The sequence below is a fragment of the Monomorium pharaonis genome, chromosome 8, assembly GCF_013373865.1.
Source record: "Monomorium pharaonis isolate MP-MQ-018 chromosome 8, ASM1337386v2, whole genome shotgun sequence".
NCBI classification, from domain to species: Eukaryota; Metazoa; Arthropoda; class Insecta; order Hymenoptera; family Formicidae; genus Monomorium; species Monomorium pharaonis.
This window is the reverse complement of record NC_050474.1, coordinates 14,301,217-14,321,146: the sequence shown is the minus strand read 5'-3', so window position 1 is coordinate 14,321,146 and position 19,930 is coordinate 14,301,217. Positions and strand designations below refer to the sequence as shown.

The 19,930-nt window shown below is 32.6% G+C and overlaps 1 protein-coding gene across 1 annotated transcript in view; it reads right to left on the bottom strand.

Moving 5' to 3' along the window:
* Window positions 1-1,021: 1,021 nt before the first annotated feature.
* The window catches only part of LOC105836806 (Bardet-Biedl syndrome 4 protein homolog), a 222,488-nt gene continuing 203,579 nt past the window's right edge, over window positions 1,022-19,930 (bottom strand). The window contains exons 9-10 of the mRNA XM_036291580.1: window positions 1,552-1,745; window positions 1,022-1,296 (exon numbers count right to left, since the gene is read on the bottom strand). Coding sequence (XP_036147473.1) covers window positions 1,174-1,296; window positions 1,552-1,745 — 317 coding nt within the window. The 3' untranslated portion in view covers window positions 1,022-1,173. The remainder of the gene's footprint in view (window positions 1,297-1,551; window positions 1,746-19,930) is intronic.

The window sequence follows — 19,930 nt, the reverse complement described above, 5'->3', positions numbered from 1 at the left end:
TGTTCAAAGTGTCCTCCTTGATTATTCAAACACAAAGTTAATCTTTGCCTGAAATTTTGTGTGATTTCTACAAGTGTTTCCTGCGTAACCGTATGACAAGCTCTCCTTATTCTATCCATCATGTCAGCTCTTGTTGTTGGAGCTATTTGATACACAAAATCTTTTGCATATCCCTAAAAGTAAAAATTAAGAGGGTTCAAATCAAGAGATCTTGGAGGCTACAATATTGGACTGTTGCGGATGATCAGACGATCCTCAAACCGCCGTCGAAGAAATTTGCTAACACGTTGATAGTGATGGGCAGGAGCACCATCATGTTGGAACCATATTCTTTGTCGAACATCTAAGGGAATTTCTTCCAAGTAACCAGGTAAGTCGTTTCGAAGGAAATCCAAATACATTTTACCATTGATCGTTCGCTCAAAGAAATGTGGTCCAATAATATAGCCATTTAATATTCCTACTCATACGTGAAGGCTCCATCGGTGCTGATTCATTCGCTCTCTCATCCACTGAGGGTTAACGGGTGACCAGTAATGACTAATATGCCTATTCAGACTGCCAGTACGGTGAAATGTAGCTTCATCACAGAAACAAACGAACGAAAAGAAATCTGGATTTTCATTTAATATATTCAGGGCCCACCTACAAAAATTGACTCTCAACAATCGATCATTCTCACTCAGTTCCTGAACCAGTGTAATATGGTAGGGATGATAATCAACGGATTGTAACAAACGATGAGCGGTTGATCGAGGAATCCCTAATTGACGTTCGATGTGCCGAGTATTAATGTGAGGATTCAGATGAACCATACCCAAAACAGCGAGAGCCTTGGGTCATTATTATTAATGTTTCGGTTTCGCTGTCTTTGGCGACGATTTACTATTACACGAGATTTTTTCTCAATATTTATAATTTGTTGCGGTCCTGGGTGACGACGATCGGGATAACGTTGATCATAAAGACGTGAATGTATATATATATATTTTTTAATAAACAGTAAATAAATGCGTGTTATTAATTTTTTACATTTTATTTGTGTATTCAACATTATCTAATAGAAACTTACAGTACTTCTACTAATTTTATTATTATTTACTTTTTCATTCTTTTCTTAAAATAGCTTTGTAGATAATACGATTAACAGTCGCACAACGAACGATGTGATTTTTAAACTTCGTCAGCGCTTAATTGTTGTTCTTCATATTTTTCTGTTGGCACTTTTTGACCAATGTGAAATTCCATTTTTTCATGTTGTAATCTCTTTGATAATTTCTTTGCCATTTGTGATATCTATATAATATGATATCTCGTAGAAATTGTATGTAAAAACGCTCGATTATGCAAAACAATAATATTAGAAAAACAAGGTCGATGAACGAGCTAATCCAAGATGTTAAATGTTAATAAAGATCTATTATATTTAACATCTTGGATTAGCTCGTTCATCGATCTTGTTTTTCTAATATCTCATAGAATTAATGTGTTACAATATATTTTGTAATTAAAATGTAACATTGAAATGTAATCATGTGATTTTTAAATTACCTGTACATCGACCTCAACGACTGCCATAATATCGTTAAGTGCTGTTAAAATTTCAGTGGCATTAACTTGTTTGCCACGAGCGTCAAGCACTACAGCATAATTAATCAATATTAATGGATCCTGAGGAGATAATGCATGTGCTTTCGTCAATGATTTTTCGGCACCTTCCAAATCATCCAAACGTTTTAGAGCCACTAACAATAAAATATAGATTTTTACTATAAAGATCACACACATATAATGCTTTCTTAAAGAAATGTCTTTTAACCCTAGGCTGTCATACTGGGTCACTATGATTCAGCTGGATGACTTATTAATAAGATATCTTTCGGTATGCTTCGAAATGTAAACTTGTGATGCCATCTAAAATCAATTTCAGATATCTATTATAGATAGAGACGCTTGTCCAAAGGAGGGAAGTGTCAGTGTCTGTTCGGCAACCGTTGAAAAAATACGTTGAGCCATTGTGACCCAGATATGACAAGGATATCGACCGATATTTAATAAAAATTAATTTTTTTAAATAAAAATATAAATTTTTTGAATAAAAAACGCTCTCCTGCAACATGTAAAATACCTTTTTTGAAAAGTTTATTAAAGTTTAGTTAAGTTTTTAAAGTTTTTTTTTGTTTATAACACAGAATCATAAAATTTTTATCGGAAATTTATTCAGATCAGATATTTCTTATGGATTTTAGGTCGCTGAAACCGAATCTGAAGTTTATTTAATCCTTTAAGGACAAAATGGACACTTTTTCTATGCAAATTTGATCGCTATAATTTCTTATGTTAAAGCAGAAAAAAATTGTATGAAGATCATTTCTTACGTTTTCGAGGTTGCTTTTCCAGATGCAGTCATCAGAATTTCAAAAATTCCATTTGTTCAAAAGTTACAGCTCAATTTTCAACAAAAAATCGAAATTTTCACGAATTGTTTTTCATAAATCTTTAATTTACTATTATTTATAGTTTGTAAAAATCACCGAAACGTGGATATATCGCGTTCTATATGTCTAAGCTTTCGAAAGGCATGCAGCATTTTTTCAAATCAAGATGGTGGAAACAAAATGGAGGCAAATAGGTTGATATTACTCAAATTTCTTTATTTTTGTTGAATTTTAATGCATTTATAAGTAAAAAATATAGAACTTTGCAGTTTTCTTGAATTAAAATTATTTTTCTCAGAAAAAATGGCTGATCTAAAATAGCGGCTTAAAAATCGTATTATGGTGGTAAAAAACCAATATTTGTTTAGAAAACCTGACTGATACCGTTAAACCCAATTGAAAAGTAGTTGCTTTTCACAAATGTATGTGTATATATCTATGCAAGTATGTGTCTATGTCTATGTGCGCGTGTGCGTACGGATACGTGTGTGTTTGCAGTTATGCACTCACGGATACATGTACTTTGTTATGTTTTTTATTCGTCTACAATCATAGTCATTGTCCGAATCTTACCACGAGGAAATGAACGTGAATAAGATTCATTTGTGTTTTTGTTCTTTCATTTTTTTAAATTTTTTGTGTTTTCATTTTGTTTTCTTTATACTTTTTATTTATTGAACATTTAATTTTTGTTTATTGAATACGCAGTTCGTGAAAAAACATATTGTAAAGGACTTTGCTATATTCGTGAAAAAACATATTGTAAAGGACTTTGCTATAAATATAACTGATTAATTATTATTTGAAAAAAGCTAAAGAAAATAATGCACGATCTCACAAATTGAATAAAGGTGATAAGAAAAAGTATTGTTCGAATACAAAGTGTCAGGTCTGAATTCAGTTATACTGCGAATAAATGCACTAAATATTTTTGCAAAACTTGTTTTGACAATTTGCATAAATTAAAAAAAAAATGAAAGAAATATCTATCAATATATTATATAAGTGAGAGAAAGATAAGTATTCAATAAATAAAAAGGACTTAAAAAAAAAATTGAAAACACAAAAAATAAAAAAATAAAAACCCAAAAACAAAAGCAAATCTTCTTTACATTCATTTAAGATTTGGACAACAGCTTTGATTGTAGACGGCTATGAAACGTAAAAAATACATGTATCCGTGAGTGCATAACTGCAAACACACACGTATCCGTACGCACACGCGCACATATACATAGACACATACTTGCATAGATATATACACATACATTTGTGAAAAGCAACTACTTTTCGATTGGATTCAACGGTATCAGGTTTTCTAAACAAATATTGGTTTTTTACCACCATAATACGTCTTTTGAATCGCCATTTTGGATCAACTATTTTTTTCCTAAAAAAAGATTTTGATTCAAGAAATTTGTAAAATTCTATATCTTTCATTTATAACTACATTAAAATTCAGCAGAAATAGAGAAATTTGAGAAATGCCGACTTATTTGCCTCCATTTTGTTTCCACCATCATAATTTTTTAAAAATGATGCATGCCTTTCGAAAACTTAGACATGTAAGACGCGATATATCCACGTTCCCCTGATTTTCAAAAACCATAAACGATAGTAAATTGTACATTTATTAAAAACAATTCGAAAAAATTTCGATTTTTTGTTGAAAATCAAGCTGTAACTTTTGAACAACTAAAATTTTCGAAATTTTAACAACTGCTTCTGATAGAGCAACCCTGAAAATATAAGGAATGACCTTTCTACAATTTTTTTCTGCTGTAATATAAGAAATTGTGGCAATGAAAAATGCATAGAAAGTGTCCATTTGGTTTTTAAAGAGTTACTACTATATCACGTCAGGATTTTAACTCCCCTAGGAAAATTTACATTAAATAAAGTTGAAGTTTTTAGAATATTGTGAGTGACATACTCACAACAATAAAAGGTGTCAGTAACACACTGACGTAAATCGGTCGGGCGCATTGCACCGCGCAATCCGCCCGATAATTAACGCATTTGTCTTAGACAGCACTTGCTGTCTAAGCAAAAGATTGGACAACTGACTGATTTACGCGTCAGCGATAACAACGAAACCTGAGACGACGCCGAGACCTACCGCGAGGCTCAGCTGATCGCCGCATCATGCAGCTTATCGCCGTATTAATGTAAATCCGACACACATAAAATTGTAACGCGAATTAAGCGTAGGACGAAACAAATTGTAAAGCGATTAAAAGTAAAATACCGATTGACCATCAATAATTGCGATTACCGTAAAACAAATAGCTAGAATATCTACTAAAATTAAAAAGGCACATAAATGTGAATGTGCCAGCGCAACGCGACGTATGATATCGAGTGGCCTTCACTTACAAGGGAACTGACGGAAGTGTCCCTCACCGATTTTAATGCGCTTTGGATATGTTGTAGAACATAAAAAAATATTAGGTCCATATTTTTTTTTAGCGGCGTATCTCAACGTTTAGGGGTTGAAAATAACGCATTTTTTTGTTTTTGGCAAATATCTTTAAAAATATAAGGTTTATGAAAAAATGTTCTATACAAAAGTTTTATGGCATTTTATACTCTTTACAATGGTGTATTCATATTTTTTAAAAATTTCAATTTTTTAATTTACCCTCACCTCCACCCCCTTTTTTGCAATATTTTAAAAATTTTGTAAGGACAAAAATTAAAGAGCATTAAAAGCCGAATCCATTCATATAATAACATATGGGTTCCACTATTCCGAATTATTGGCAAAACGAGATGATAATCTCGTGCTATAAGCGTTGCGCTAGAAATAGTGTTGCGTTATTTCTTTAATCGCGTCACACTCAATAATTGCCTCTTCTGCGTATAATTTTATATTGGAACATAAAACGGATTAATCTTAATTACATAGTACCCGACGTATTGCACGATATGAAGCATAAATGCATATACATATATATAATAAAAGTAACGTATATGCGTATGTGCGTACGTACATTTTCACTATTACAAATGCGAATATAGATTAATATAAAGCAAAATATTCTTTTAATATTGAAAAATACGAATATAATGTAACAAAATATCATATCAAGAGAAAAGTATAAAATATAAACTGCAATAACTATTTGCATAATAATGTTATTTACACTATATGCACATAGCACACTTTGATAATAAAAATAATATAATATAATATAATTTAAATTAATAAGTTTGAAATATTAATATTAAAAATGAAATAAAATATTAAAAAATATTCAAAAGAAAAAATAAAAAAAAGAATAAAGAAAAAGGAAAAAGAAGTTGAAATAATTGTTACAAACATAATTTTATACAATAAAAATTTTTATTAGGCAGAAGTAAAAGAATATCAATATTTGTTGCATGGATAAGGAAAACTGCTAAAATCTTATCAGTGTTAATAATCTAGAAATACATCCTTTTTAAAGAAATCAATACAGAATTTGTTTATATATGTCTTCTATTTATGGCACATAAGTATTACAAAGATGATGTTCATGAAAAAAATGTGTTAGACAAAGCGATTTTCTACACCAAGAACAAGTTATTATGGCTATTTCGTCACAAAGATTGCATTACTTTAGAATTCTTTTTAAAACAAAAGTCTACTGGTGTTTCAAATTCTATCGGTAAAGCCTGCAGGTATTTATCGTATACATTCTGTACGTATCCACTTTTAGTCCACGCATATTTAAATACATTTTGAAATCTGGGCGACGAGAATTGATTGTGTGTTAATGATTGTAATTCCAATATATTATTTCTATTATCTAAAGATCTAAAGCCAAATCCAACAACATAATAGTATCAAAGAAGTATGTAATAAAATTTTTCTACAAACGAATCCGTATACGTCTAATGGCTGTATTTTTTCCATTGTACCGGCCGGAATAGTTAGGAAAGCAATATCTGTTGCAGAATCTGGTTTAGTTTCTGAAATTATGTTAAGACAATATCCATTCTACGAATCTAACAACAATACTGATTGTGGCCCGATTCGGAAAAAATACTTCCTTTAGCCAAGTTTTAACATGATTTGTTGTTAATTTACCTGATTTTGAATGAAGATATTAGACGCGTTGAATAATGTTTCTTGTACCAAATGTTCCTGTAATTTCCTTTAATACTATAAAAAGAGGTGATAATAATCTGCCTAAATAGTCGGTTGAATTGTATAGCTATGCGTGGTTGCTGATATAGACTGTACTACAGATTCTACGTTTTTAATACCTTTTTGAGCTAAAGTACGACCAGAATGAAATTTTAACTGAAATCCACTCTGATCCAAATTATAAATATTTTCCACACCGCATCGATTAATATAATATTTTACATTTGTAATAAATGTATCGCATTTATTTTCTAAATCAGATTTTGATAGTAGAGACCTTTTTGTAATAAATTTTGTTATTTTTTTAGACACAATGTTGTGTTTTTTTTTTATACTCATCTCTCTGAAACTTTGAATCTCGCCGCATTTTCTATTTCTTGTGCTCGAGAAGCCCATCGAGCGATGTCAATGTCATGAATGATAATTTTTCTATCAAGTGTTTCATTAAAATGGTCTAATGTATTCAGAAATTTTTTTTTAATTTTTCCAGCCTACTACCACCTTGAATGATTTGGTTTTTCCATCATCGTAATTGTCGTATCGATGTAACATTTTTAAATTTTTGCCTATCTCCTTGAAGCGATCTTAGTTTTGTCTTACCGCTTTTCCAGTGTTACACAGCTTGCCTTTTATAGTCAGTTGATATTGTTTTTTCAACTAAATCGCAAATCACTTCTTCTGGAATATAGATTTTCTCTTTATCCGTCTCTAATAAATCCACTTTTTCTGCTTCTGGAATCACAAACTCATCGTGAAAATCTAAAGTTTCTTCCTCTTCAAATTAAAATTATTTTTTACTTCCAACAGCATATGTTCAATTTTTACATTCATTCGTCTTTCCTGCAAAAGTTATCGGAGTATTCGGATAATTTATACCATTGAAGGTTATCAGAAGTAAAAATATCACATTATATGAATTAAATTGAAGCATGCTGAAATATTAAATATATATCTTAATTATATAGGTACTTATAATTCTTTATACACGTAATGTCTTAAGTATTTCAATAAACGAAAGGTAAGAAAATCACCAATTCGACTAACATAAAATTTACATTTAATTTTTTATATCATTATAACAAGAAAATTATATAATTCCTTTTTTAATGTGTAAAATACAGTTTGTACTTTGCGAAAATTATTTACTTTATCGAATATATATTCGTAAAATTTTTTAAAAGCAAAAATAAAACTAGGGCACAGTAACTGATCGGGGCATAGTAATCGAGGCTTTTACCCTAATTGGTATTTTAATTCTTGCTCCATTCGTTTCTGTTTTCTATATATTATTATGTTGCATTATATGCATATATAGTAATGATTTAACGTATTCTTATAATTTTAATAATATTAAAGTAAAGAAAGACAAAAGAATAAAAAGTAATACAAATTAAAAACAGATACTTACATGTTCACAAAAGAACAATACTTTTGACAATATACTATCTAATATACTTGTTCACATTACTAACTACGAGCTGGAAAGGCAGCTTTCCGTTATGTTTATATACATTTATAAGGATGTACATTTTGCACACGACACGAATTATATATTTTTCACACAACACGGATGTAACCGCCGGCAGAAATGGTGTTTCTCGGAGTCCAACGCGGCGATCACCCACACAGACGAAGCGCCGTACGTGTGCTAGGCGCGCGGTGAAGTGAAAACAGGGAGGAGCAAAAAAAGTGGGAATCGCGCCGGTGTTACATCCTTCACCAACGCCGTACGCTCAAGAAGGATAGAGTTATGTTGAATAAGAAGACGTGATACCGATTCGCCGGTTTCCAACATTTGTTCACTCGCACTCGATACTAATGACGTTTCTTGCTTGAGTGCAAGTGAAACGGATATTGGACACCGGTCAATCGATATCACGTCTTCTCACTCATCATAATTCTATCTTTCTTACATTTTGCACATGACACGGATATTGCATGCGACACGGGCGAATAAATGTAGCATGCAGAATATACTATATATATTAATATGCATGTGATAGTCAGAACTATTTTCCTTTGTACTATTTTTAACACTAATTGAACTGATTAATCTTTGCCACCTCGAATATATTTTTTTAAATATACTTGTGCTTGCAGAGGTAAAATCATCTTTATTCTAATTCTTATTTTAATTCTTGCAATACCGTACACATACGCATATATGTTACTTTTGTTATATATTTATGCTTTATATCGTGCAATACGTCGGGCATTATGTAATTAAGATTAATCCGTTTTATGTTCCAATATAAAATTATACGCAGAAGAGGCAATTATTGAGTGTGACGCGACTAAAGAAATAACGCAACACTATTTCTAGCGCGGCGTCTATAGCACGAGATTATCATCTCGTTTTGCCAATAATTGGAAATAGTGGAACCCATATGTTATTATATATGGAATGGATTCGGCTTTTAATGCTCTTTAATTTTTGTCCTTACAAAATTTTTAAAATGTTGCAAAAAAAGGGCGTGGGGTTAAGGGTAAATTAAAAATTTTAAATTTTTGAAAAATATGAATACACCATTGTAAAAAGTATAAAATGCCATAAAACTTTTGTATTAAACATTTTTTTTCAATATAAACCTTATATTTTCAAAAATATTTGCCAAAAACGAAAAAATTATTTATTGCGTTATTTTCTAGGGGTGGTTTCAAACCCTAAACGTCGAGATACGCCGCTAAAAAAAATATGGATCTAATATTTTTTTATGTTCTACAACATATTCAAAGTGGATTAAAATCGGTGAGGGACACTTCCCTTGTTAGTGTAGGCCACCCCTGTGCGCGCACGCGTATGTGTGTTCCTTTTCGTGTTCAAATGAACAATGTCCAAGTGAACGGTGTCCAAATAAATTGTGTTCAAGTGAAAGCCTCTTGATTTCCTCCGGGAAGAATTTCCAGTGTAGATCTTACCGACACGACAATATATATATACCATATATGTATATATATGGGGCATTCTTTGTCAAATCAGACACCCCCCCTGTCCAAAAATTGGGTTCACCTAGACATTAATCCGGGGCTCCTTTATAGCTGTACAAATGTAGTTTTATTTAAGCTGTGGCCTTTTGAAAAATCAACATGGGGGACGCCAATATGGTGGCTAAAGTCTGCGAGTAACGAGATCCGACAGATGAAATCGTAACTTAAAAGTTATAAAACAGTTTCGATTGTCATAGAAATATGTATTAATGGGTTTATTTAGTAGTTTGCATTGAGTCCATAAAAAAAATTAAGTTTTAGTTTGTCCCAATCCAATATAGCGGCCAAATTATCATTAAAAAATTACAAACTGTCTTCAATTTCCAGGAAAATTTATATCATGATACATTTTGAAATGTTGATCATAAATTAACAATTGGGACGTCGTATTTAGTATGACAAAATCCAATATGGCGACTGTATATTCGAAAAAAATGCCAAAAAATTTTAAAGAATTTCCCGTTTCTACAATCTTTTGGTCAATGATTACAAAATAATTATTATAACATTTTTTCAAATATCGCCGGACACAACATAGTGTCTAAATGTAAAAATTTTTTAAAAACTAAAATTTGTTATTAAAATTAATAAACTTTCAAATTTTTATGAATTTTTATTATTTTTTAGATTTCTGATTATGATTTCGTTATTACGATGACAAAATTTGAACGTAGTTGATCAAATATGACTGCTAGATTTTGAAAAAGCGTTTAAAACAGATTACACTTGGTTGCAGGTAGTTTTCAAAATTTCTTTTCACGACTTCAGCTTGCAGTAAGTTAAGTTTGGGTGTTCGCAAACAGTCGTTTTCACGACTACTTCTCGCTGAGTAAAACGTTACCAGATTCTACCATTGCAAAAATAAATGACTTTTATAATGACGATTCGATTAGTAGAATTATGCCGGGGGTAAAAGGTATTATGTCGGTGGAAGTTGATGGCGAGCGTGTTAAGGTACAAAAACGTTTTTTGTTAATGGATCTCAAAGAATTACATATATTATTTAAAGAATCACATCCCGATAAACCAGTTGGCTTTAGTACTTTCGCAAAGCTCCGACCAAAACATTGCATACTGGCTGGAGCAAGTGGGGCACACTCGGTCTGTGTACGCACGATTCATCAGAATTGCAAATTAATGTTGGATGCAATTAATATTGCCACATTGACAAAAGATTTCAACAATCCAATTTGTAATTATCACGACTGTTTAAAATTAATTCTCTGTAAAACCCCTACACCTAACTGTTATCTCGATAAATGTAACAATTGTCCAGAAATTACGAAATTCTCTGAAATATTAAAATTTTAAGAAATGCATCTATTGATCAGGTTCAGTACGTGGACAGGAACAGATAGGTCAACAATGCAAACAGTTAACGTAACTGTTAACGTAACTGATTTTGTTGAGGAATTTAGTCATAAATTACAAATTCTTAAACCCCACTTATTTATTGCAAAGCAACAATTACAATTTATTTCACAAAAGAAAATTGATTTACGTAATGAAGAAGTACTCGTAATGTTTGATTTCTTAGAAAATTATTTATATATTGTGTAAGATGCTTCTCAAGCTTTTCATTTTAACCATTAACAGTGTATACTGTGTTTCCCGCTGTATTATTATAAAGAAAAATATGAACTAAAACATCAAAGTTGTATTTTTTTTGTCAGATAGTGTAAGGCATGATACTGCTGCTACTTACACGATACAAAAGCAATTAATGCCAGAAATCAAGAAAAATGTTTAAAAAATAATATATATTACGGATGGAGCTAAGCAACATTTTAAAAACAGATTTCAAATGACTAATCTTCTTAATCATAACAAAGATTTCGATGTTGATTTTTTTTGCAACTGTATACGGTAAAAGTGGTTACGACGGTATCGGAGCTATATTTAAACGAGAGGCATACAGAGCAAGTCTTTTAGCTAAGCCTTCTCAGGCTATTTTAACATCACAAGCTCTCTTCAGTTGGGCAAAAAATCACTTAAAACATATTAAAATTTTCTATTTCAGCAAAGTTGATCACGACAAATCAACAAGACACCTAAATAAGAGGTTCCAATCAGCGTTACCTGTACCCGAAATTTTAAAAAATCACTCTTTCACCATTCTAGCATCAAAAAATTTATTTATCGAACGATATTCTAATGCTACATATGGAGTAGAATTTTTTCTAAGGCATACAGAGTAATTTTTTTCTTCGCTGACCAAACAGTCTGCCTCTCCTGCCTTCACTAGCCGGACTATCTGCCTCTTCTGCCTTCACTAGCTGGACAATCTGTCTCTCTTGACTTCACTGCTGGAAAGACCACCTGTCTTGCATTTATTTATTCAATATCAAAATGGAGAAACAATTGCCATTTTGTCGACCAGTATAACCAGAAATGTCCTTATGGTTATAAATAAAATAATTTTTTATTGGTTTGTAGACTTATTCGGATAAAAAGGCATATATGCCGTATTTCGTAAACTAGATCTGATAGACCAAAATCAAATCTAACGGTATACTTGGAGTCTGCAGCTCACAACTACTTAGGAATACTTAAGAAATCGCGGGCACCAAAATATGTAATTGGAAAGATTTTGTATGATTTCATAATTTTTGGCATTTTTTCGAATATAAAGCTGCCGTATTCGTCGTACTATTATAAATACGACATCTCAATTGTTAATTGATGATCAACATCTTAATGTATCATGATATAAATTTTCATAGAAATTGAACGTAGTTTGTAACTTTTACGGATAGTTTGACCGCCATATTGGATTGGGATAAACTAAAACTTAATTTTTTCCATAGATTCAATGTTAGCTACTAAATAAATCCATTAACACATATTTCTATGGCAATCGAAACTGTTTTATAACTTCTAAATAACGATTTCATCTGTCGTACCTCGTTACCTGCAGACTTCCCTTACGGAAAAAACACTAAAAATAACACTTAAAAAAATACTCAAGTTGAGTATAATTTGGGACAAGGGGTAAACACTCAATTTAGTGTAAACACTCAACTTGAGTGTTCGCTCAACTTCGCTCTTTAATTTATTTTTAATTAGAGTGTTATTACTCTCGACTTGAATGTTCACCATCTAATTGAGTGTTAATTTCAATGTTAATCCTAAATTTAAGAATAACACTGAAATTAACACTCAATTAGATGGCAAACATCCAAGTTGAAAGTAATACTGAAATTAATACTCAAAGCCAGCTGAACACTCTATAGTTGAATGTTTATTTTAGATATTCGTTTTATGTCCATTTCTACCAATGCAGATTAATTTTAATCTCGGTTGAATTTGCTTTTCTTGCTTTTGTTTTTATTTAACATTTTCTAATCCAATGTTTGAGAGTGCACATTCAATATTAAGTGTATACCTTCAACCGATAGATGTTGAGTGTACGTTTCAGTGTTCACACTTTATATTGGAAGTATACTCATTTATTGAGTGTCGTATCCAAATGTTGAGAGTATACTTTCAAATATTCAATATTTAAATCCAAACTTTGATATGAACACTCAATCATTGGGTGTACACACTCAATGTTCGAGTATAAACACTCAATCTTTAGTGTAAATACTCAAGATTTGAGCGTATACACCTAAATTTGGGAGTAAACTCCCAAAATCGAGTATTAACACTCAATTTTGAGTGTAAACTCTCAAAATTAGTGTTTTTTCCGTAAGGGTTCGGCCACCATATTGGCGTCCGCCATATTGATTTTTCAAAAGGCCACAGTCTAAATAAAACTACATATGTATAACTATAAAATGAGCCCCAGATGAATTGTCCAGGTGGCCTCAATTTTTGAACAGGGGGGAGTGTCTGATTTGATAGAGAATGCTTTATATACATAATAAATAAATATGTCTATGTGTGTGTATAATAGTCTACATAGAAAAAAAAATCTGTACAAATCTGTAAAAATTCTTTTACTTACTTTTCGCATTCCCCTTACACAGGGAGTCAAATGTCCGCCACGTCCATGTCGTTTCCGAATAACGCTAAAGGCCCTCGCACATAAATTTCCGTAACCATAAGCATAAGACACAACGTAAGAATTAGCCAATGGAATCAGAAGATAGAACAATTCAACCAATCATAGAACATCCATAAGATATTCGTAACAGTAAACATAAAATATAATTAGAAGATAAAATGACTTTTATCTTCTAAAAGTCATTTATAACCAATTATAAATGACTTTTAGAAGATAAAAGAAATAGAAAAAGAAATATATAAATAGTTGTGAAATGTTTTATTTATATTTTACAAAATATTAAAAGATTATTAATATATAAAGATATACCTATATAAACATAGTTTATAATTTAAAAGAGAGTTTAGCCTCGAACCCTGGACGGGTCGAGGCGCGAAGAAAAGTTTTGGGTTTTAGGTTATAGATTAGGTTAAGAAGAAAAAGAAGACATAGAAAGAAGAAAAGGAAAGCATATAAAAAAGTGAATTCTATACAAGATACTAACAAGAAAATAATAAGTAGTCAGAAGAAATATATGTGTCAAAGGACGAGCCTACGTTAAGTCGACGGCACGTTAAATTAAAAAAAGTTATAATATTAAAATTATATTATGTAAATAATTATATAACATTAATAATTAAACAAATTTATTTATAGAGATGGACATTTGAAAAGATACTAAATTTCTTTTAACAATTATTCGGTGGTGTGCATTATGCATTGCATGGAAGAGAAACCGACGTAAAAGAAGATTTTGGATGAGACCTATCAATGAAAATAGAATTCAACAAGGAGATTATCTTGCATTATTTCAAGAACTAAAAGATGATAGTATAATGTTTTTCCGCTATACTAGAATGACAGTAGATACATTTTACATGTTATTAGAAATGATATCTCCAAAACTTCAAAAACATCATTGGAGAGCTTTACCACCTGAATTACGTTTGTCTGTAACACTTAGGTATATTATTATAAATCTATATATTTTTGTAAATAACTCAAAACTCTATAACTTCAAACATTTATTTTTAAAAATCCAAAAATATTAAAATAATATATATCTTTAGATTCGAAGTATGTTTATCGTTTATTATATTGATTATATCATACATATTAATGTTACTACTAAATTGGAAAATTATTAAATAATCGACAGTACTGGCCTAAGTAATGTTTATTAGTAAATCTTCATAACATTTCGGCCTTAGTTTAGGCCCTTATCAAATGATAGTCTATAAACAAAATACATAAATTTAATAATATACTAACATTAAACAAGAACGGATGTGACAAAAGTCATTCACAGAAGTTTAAATGTGTAAAATCTACAAGTATACAATTACTTTGAATTGAAAACGCAGCTAAACTTTAATCATGTACATGCACCGAAGATTTTCCCAAAGAAACCAGCATGTGGTAGACTATAATAGAGTCACTAATTAGAAAATTAATTGCATTGACATACGATAGAGCAGTTGAGACTTACATTTAATATGAGAATTTTCAATTGCATTGACTGTTATGACTAAATGTGTCACGTTTCACGATGAGTTTGTCAAATTTTTTATATTGAAACATAATTAATAACGATAAAAAGAGTCTGCACGCCTATTTTGTTAAACGTGTTGGAGTGACTGAACGTTCAAACATACAAAATCAACAAATATTTGTACGGGTTTTTTCAATGCTATGACCGCTAGAGTCATTATACGAATCTGTTGTCAAGCTCACATCGGAACAAAGATTAAAAAATCAAAGACGATAAACATATTAAACAGTACTTACGTGTCAATTGTTAGAGGAAGGAAAAAAATATATATAAAGTTACTAATTCAGGGGAAAACAATTGTAAGAAAAGTAAAAAAAAATAAATAAGTAAGTAAATGAGTTAATTAAACTAAAACTAAGTAAGGTTTATAATTTTGTCATAAAGGCAATAATATGACAAAATTATAAACCTTACTTAGTTTTAGTTTAATTAACTCATTTACTTACTTATTTATTTTTTTTTACTTTTCTTACAATTGTTTTCCCCTGAATTAGTAACTTTATATATATTTTTTTCCTTCCTCTAACAATTGACGCATAAGTACTGTTTAATATGTTTATCGTCTTTGATTTTTTAATCTTTGTTTCGATGTGAGCTTGACAACAGATTCGTATAATGACTCTAGCGGTCATAGCATTGAAAATTCCCGTTACAAACATTTGTTGATTTTGTATGTTTGAACGTTCAGTCGCTCCGACACGTTTAACAAGATAAGGTGTGCAGACTTTTTTTATCGTTATTAATTATGTTTCAATATAAAAAATTTGACAAACTCATCGTGAAACGTGACGCATTTAGTTATAACAGTCAATGCAATTAAAAATTCTCATATTAAATGTAAGTCTCAACTGCTCTATCGTATGTCAATGCAATTAATTTTCTAATTAGTTACTCTATTATAGTCTACCACATGCTGGTTTCTTTGGGAAAATCTTCGGTGCATGTACATGATTAAAGTTTAGCTGCGTTTTCAATTCAAGGTAATTGTATACTTGTAGATTTTACACATTTAAACTTCTGTGAATGACTTTTATCACATCCGTTCTTGTTTAATGTTAGTATATTATTAAATTTATGTATTTTGTTTATAGACTATCATTTGATAAGGGCCTAAGCTAAGGCCGAAACGTTATGAACATTTACTAATAAACATTACTTGGGCCAGTACTGTTGATTATTTAATAATTTTCCAATTTGTCATTGTTCACTGGCGGATTGAAAAAAAGTTTCATATTGGTTACTACTAAAGTTATTAAAATGTTACATTTTTTAAAATTATACTTTAAGCATATTAAACTGTTGTTGACATTATAAAATATGTAATATTTTACTAAAATGTTAGTGTAATTACAGTACAGTACAATATAGTGTGGTAGATATAATTTTTGTACATATATTTTTATAAATAAAATACAATATAATAAATTCCGATTTGTTAAAATAGTTAAATCTAAAGGAACGTGCACAATTAATAAGGTAATTATTTAGAATACGGACTTCACTTCCAATATGGATTAAATTATGCTTAGTCGATGCGTTTTGACAAGAAATAAAAGAATCTGGCAAAAAATGCGGCAGTCTGCCTTGTGACACGAGATATTAATCGTTAAAGTTGACGACTTGACACTTGACAGGTCATGAAACCTGACAAAATAAATTCAACCAAAAGCACAAACAGTTCAATGCAAAGTATTATTCTTTGCTTTAACCAAAATATATTGTACTAATAAAAGAATAAATACTTTTTGTATTTATACTTGGTTAAAGCAGAAAATAAAGTACAGGACAAAATTAAAGGAACAAAAGTTTGAAGTAACGCAATGTTCGTAAAAATTGAGCAAAAAATCTGAATTTTTTATATAATATAGCCCAAAGTGTCGACTTAATCTCTGCAAAATCTCCCCGCTGTGGGTCCAGTAGTTTCGGAGTTATGTCCCTCGAAGTAACTCCCAGTCAAAAACAAAAGTTGCAAGGTTGTAACTTGGAAAGTACAGGATAATCTGCGAAAAACGAACCAGAAAAATTCGGAGATGGGCTAAGTCGGATTTGTAAATGTCGCTCAGAGTGCCTGGTGTCCCTGGTGCGCCCTGATACCCCCATCCATTTTCAACCCTTATTCGTGACTCCTTAGGACTGAAAGCGTTTTGCGTTGCGTCCGTCCAACCGAGAACAGTCCGTCCACCTCTCTAGTACCGCTTGGCTTTAAAACCGTTAAATGTCGAAAGTATCACTTTTCTAGGACCCTTACCACCCCACGAGAGTAAGTTGGACAACCACCCCCAATACTAATCAGTACCCGCAGGTGCGTCCATGCGTCCGGAAAATTCGAAAATGAGCCAAACCGCACCCGTAGAGGTCTCTGGCTCTCCTCCCTAACCGCGCACGAAATTCACCCCTTTTAATCTTTACTTGATACTCCTTCAATCGCAATGCGAGTCGCGGTTGTGCTAAACAGGAGCGGTGCACTTGCACACGGTTCAAATGGACACGGTACATTTGCACACTGTGCATTTGAACACAAAGAAATTTTATTAAAAATTTACACCAGTTACATGCACACGTAAAATCTGGCCACCAGATATTTGCATACGAAAAAATGCTCACCGTTCACTTGGACATGTAAAAGTTGCACACCATTCATTTGCACACCGCTCACTTGCACACCGCTCACTTGCGCACCATTCACTTGCACACCGTTCACTTGCCCACCACTCATTTGCACGTGGAAAGATGCACACCGATCATTTGCACACGGAAAGATGCGCACTGATCATTTGCACACGGAAAGATGCGCACTAATCATTTGCACACTGAAAGATGTGCTCCAATCATTTGTACACCATTCATTTGCACACCGTTCAGTTGCACACTGTTTATTTGCACACCGTTCAGTTGCATACCGTTCAATCAAACGCATATTAAATATTCATACATTATGGCTGCGTTTGCAATGTGTTTGCAAGGTTCCCTTTGCATCTCCCCGTGTGTGTGTGTGTGTGCGTGTGTGCGTGCGTGCGTGTGTGCTCGCGCGTGTGTGTGTGTAAAGCATTCACTGCACCACATGGGTTTGCGACTTAAATGATGTGCAATTGAACGGTGTGCAACTGAGCAGTGTGCAAATGAATGGTGTGCAAATTTTACGTGTCCAAGTGCACGGTGGGCATTTTTTCGTGTGCAAATATCCGGTGACCAAATTTTACGTGTGCTTATAACTTCTGTACATTTTTAATAAAATTTCTTTTGTGTCCAAATGCACAGTGTCCAAATGCACCGTGTCCAAATGCAGTGTCCAAATGCACCGTGGCCATTTGAACCGTATCCAAGTGAGTGCCACCCTGCTAAACTACAGGTGATCGCTTCAGGGCACGACTTGCATTCGAGACCAAAAAGTCTCATTTTTCCGTTTTCTCATTTCCTTGTTTTGTAAGTCATGTTTTGTTTCTTATTTGCTTTGTTTTTTGTACAGACGTATTAGAGCAATAAATTTGTGTTCACAATTTTTTTGTTTTGTTTTAACAATGTTTTGCTGTCCTACAAGTAAAATAAGAAACAAAAAATATGAAAGTAATGTGAGAGATTACACGGAAAAGTAATGCGTTTTTCAAGGGAAATGAAAATAGCAATCGGGAACGAAAACGCAGACGAAGTGTTAGCTGATAGAGGCATAAAGCAAAGAAAGGTGCATATACGGAAAATCTAGGAAAAGAAGGAAACCTAACACAAAAGAGGGAACAAAAAGAAAATGGCTGGAGAGAACAAGGATTTTTTTTATCTCGAATGCAAGTTGTGCCCTGAAGCGATCACCTGTAGCCTAGCGCAACCGCGACTCTCTGTTCGACTGAAGGAGTAGCAGGTAGAGATTAAAAGGGGTGGATTTCGTGCGTGGTTAGGGAAGAGTACCAAAGACCTCTACGGGTGCGATTCGGCCTATTTCCGAATTTCCCGGACGCATGGAGGCACCTGCGGATGTTGATTAGTGTTAGGGGTGGTTGCTCAACCCACCCTCGCGAGATGGCAAGTGTCATAGAAAAGTGAGACTTTCGACATTTAACGGTTTTAAAGCCAAGCGGTACTAGAGAGGTGTTCTCGGTTGGACGGACACAACGCAAAACGCTGTCAGTCCTAAGGGGTCGCGAATAAGGATTGAAAAGGGATGTGGGTATCAGGACGCACCAGGGATACTCTGAGCAATACTTATAGAACCGGCTTAGCACATTTCCAAATTTTCCGGACGCATGGTGGCATCTGCGAGTGCTGATTAGTTTTAGGAGTGGTTGCCCAACCTATCCTTGGGGAGTGGTAAAGGTCATAGAAGGGTGAGACATTTGACATGTAACGATTTTAAAGCCCAGCCGTGCTCGAGAGTTGTTCTCGGTTGGACAGACGCAACGCAAAACGCTGTCAGTCTTAAGAGGTTACAAATCAGAGTTGAAAAGGGATAGCGGTATTGGGGCGCACCAGGGACACTCTGAGCGACACCTACAGAACCGGCTTAGCCTATTTCCAAATTTTTCTGATTTGTTTTTCATTAGATAGTCCTGTACTTTACAAATTACAACCTTGCAACTTTTGTTTTTGACCGGGAGTTGCTTCGAGGGGCATAACTCTGAAACTACTGGACCCACAGCGGGGAGATTTTGCAGGGATCAACTCGATACTTTGAGCTATATCATATAAAAAATTCAGATTTTTTGTTCAACTTCTACGAACTTCGGCGCTACTTCAAACTTTTGTTCTTTTAATTTTGTCCTGTAGTTTATATTCTCTGCTTTAACCAAAACTACAAACAGTTATAACTAAAGTTTTAATTATAACTTTATGACAGATTTTAT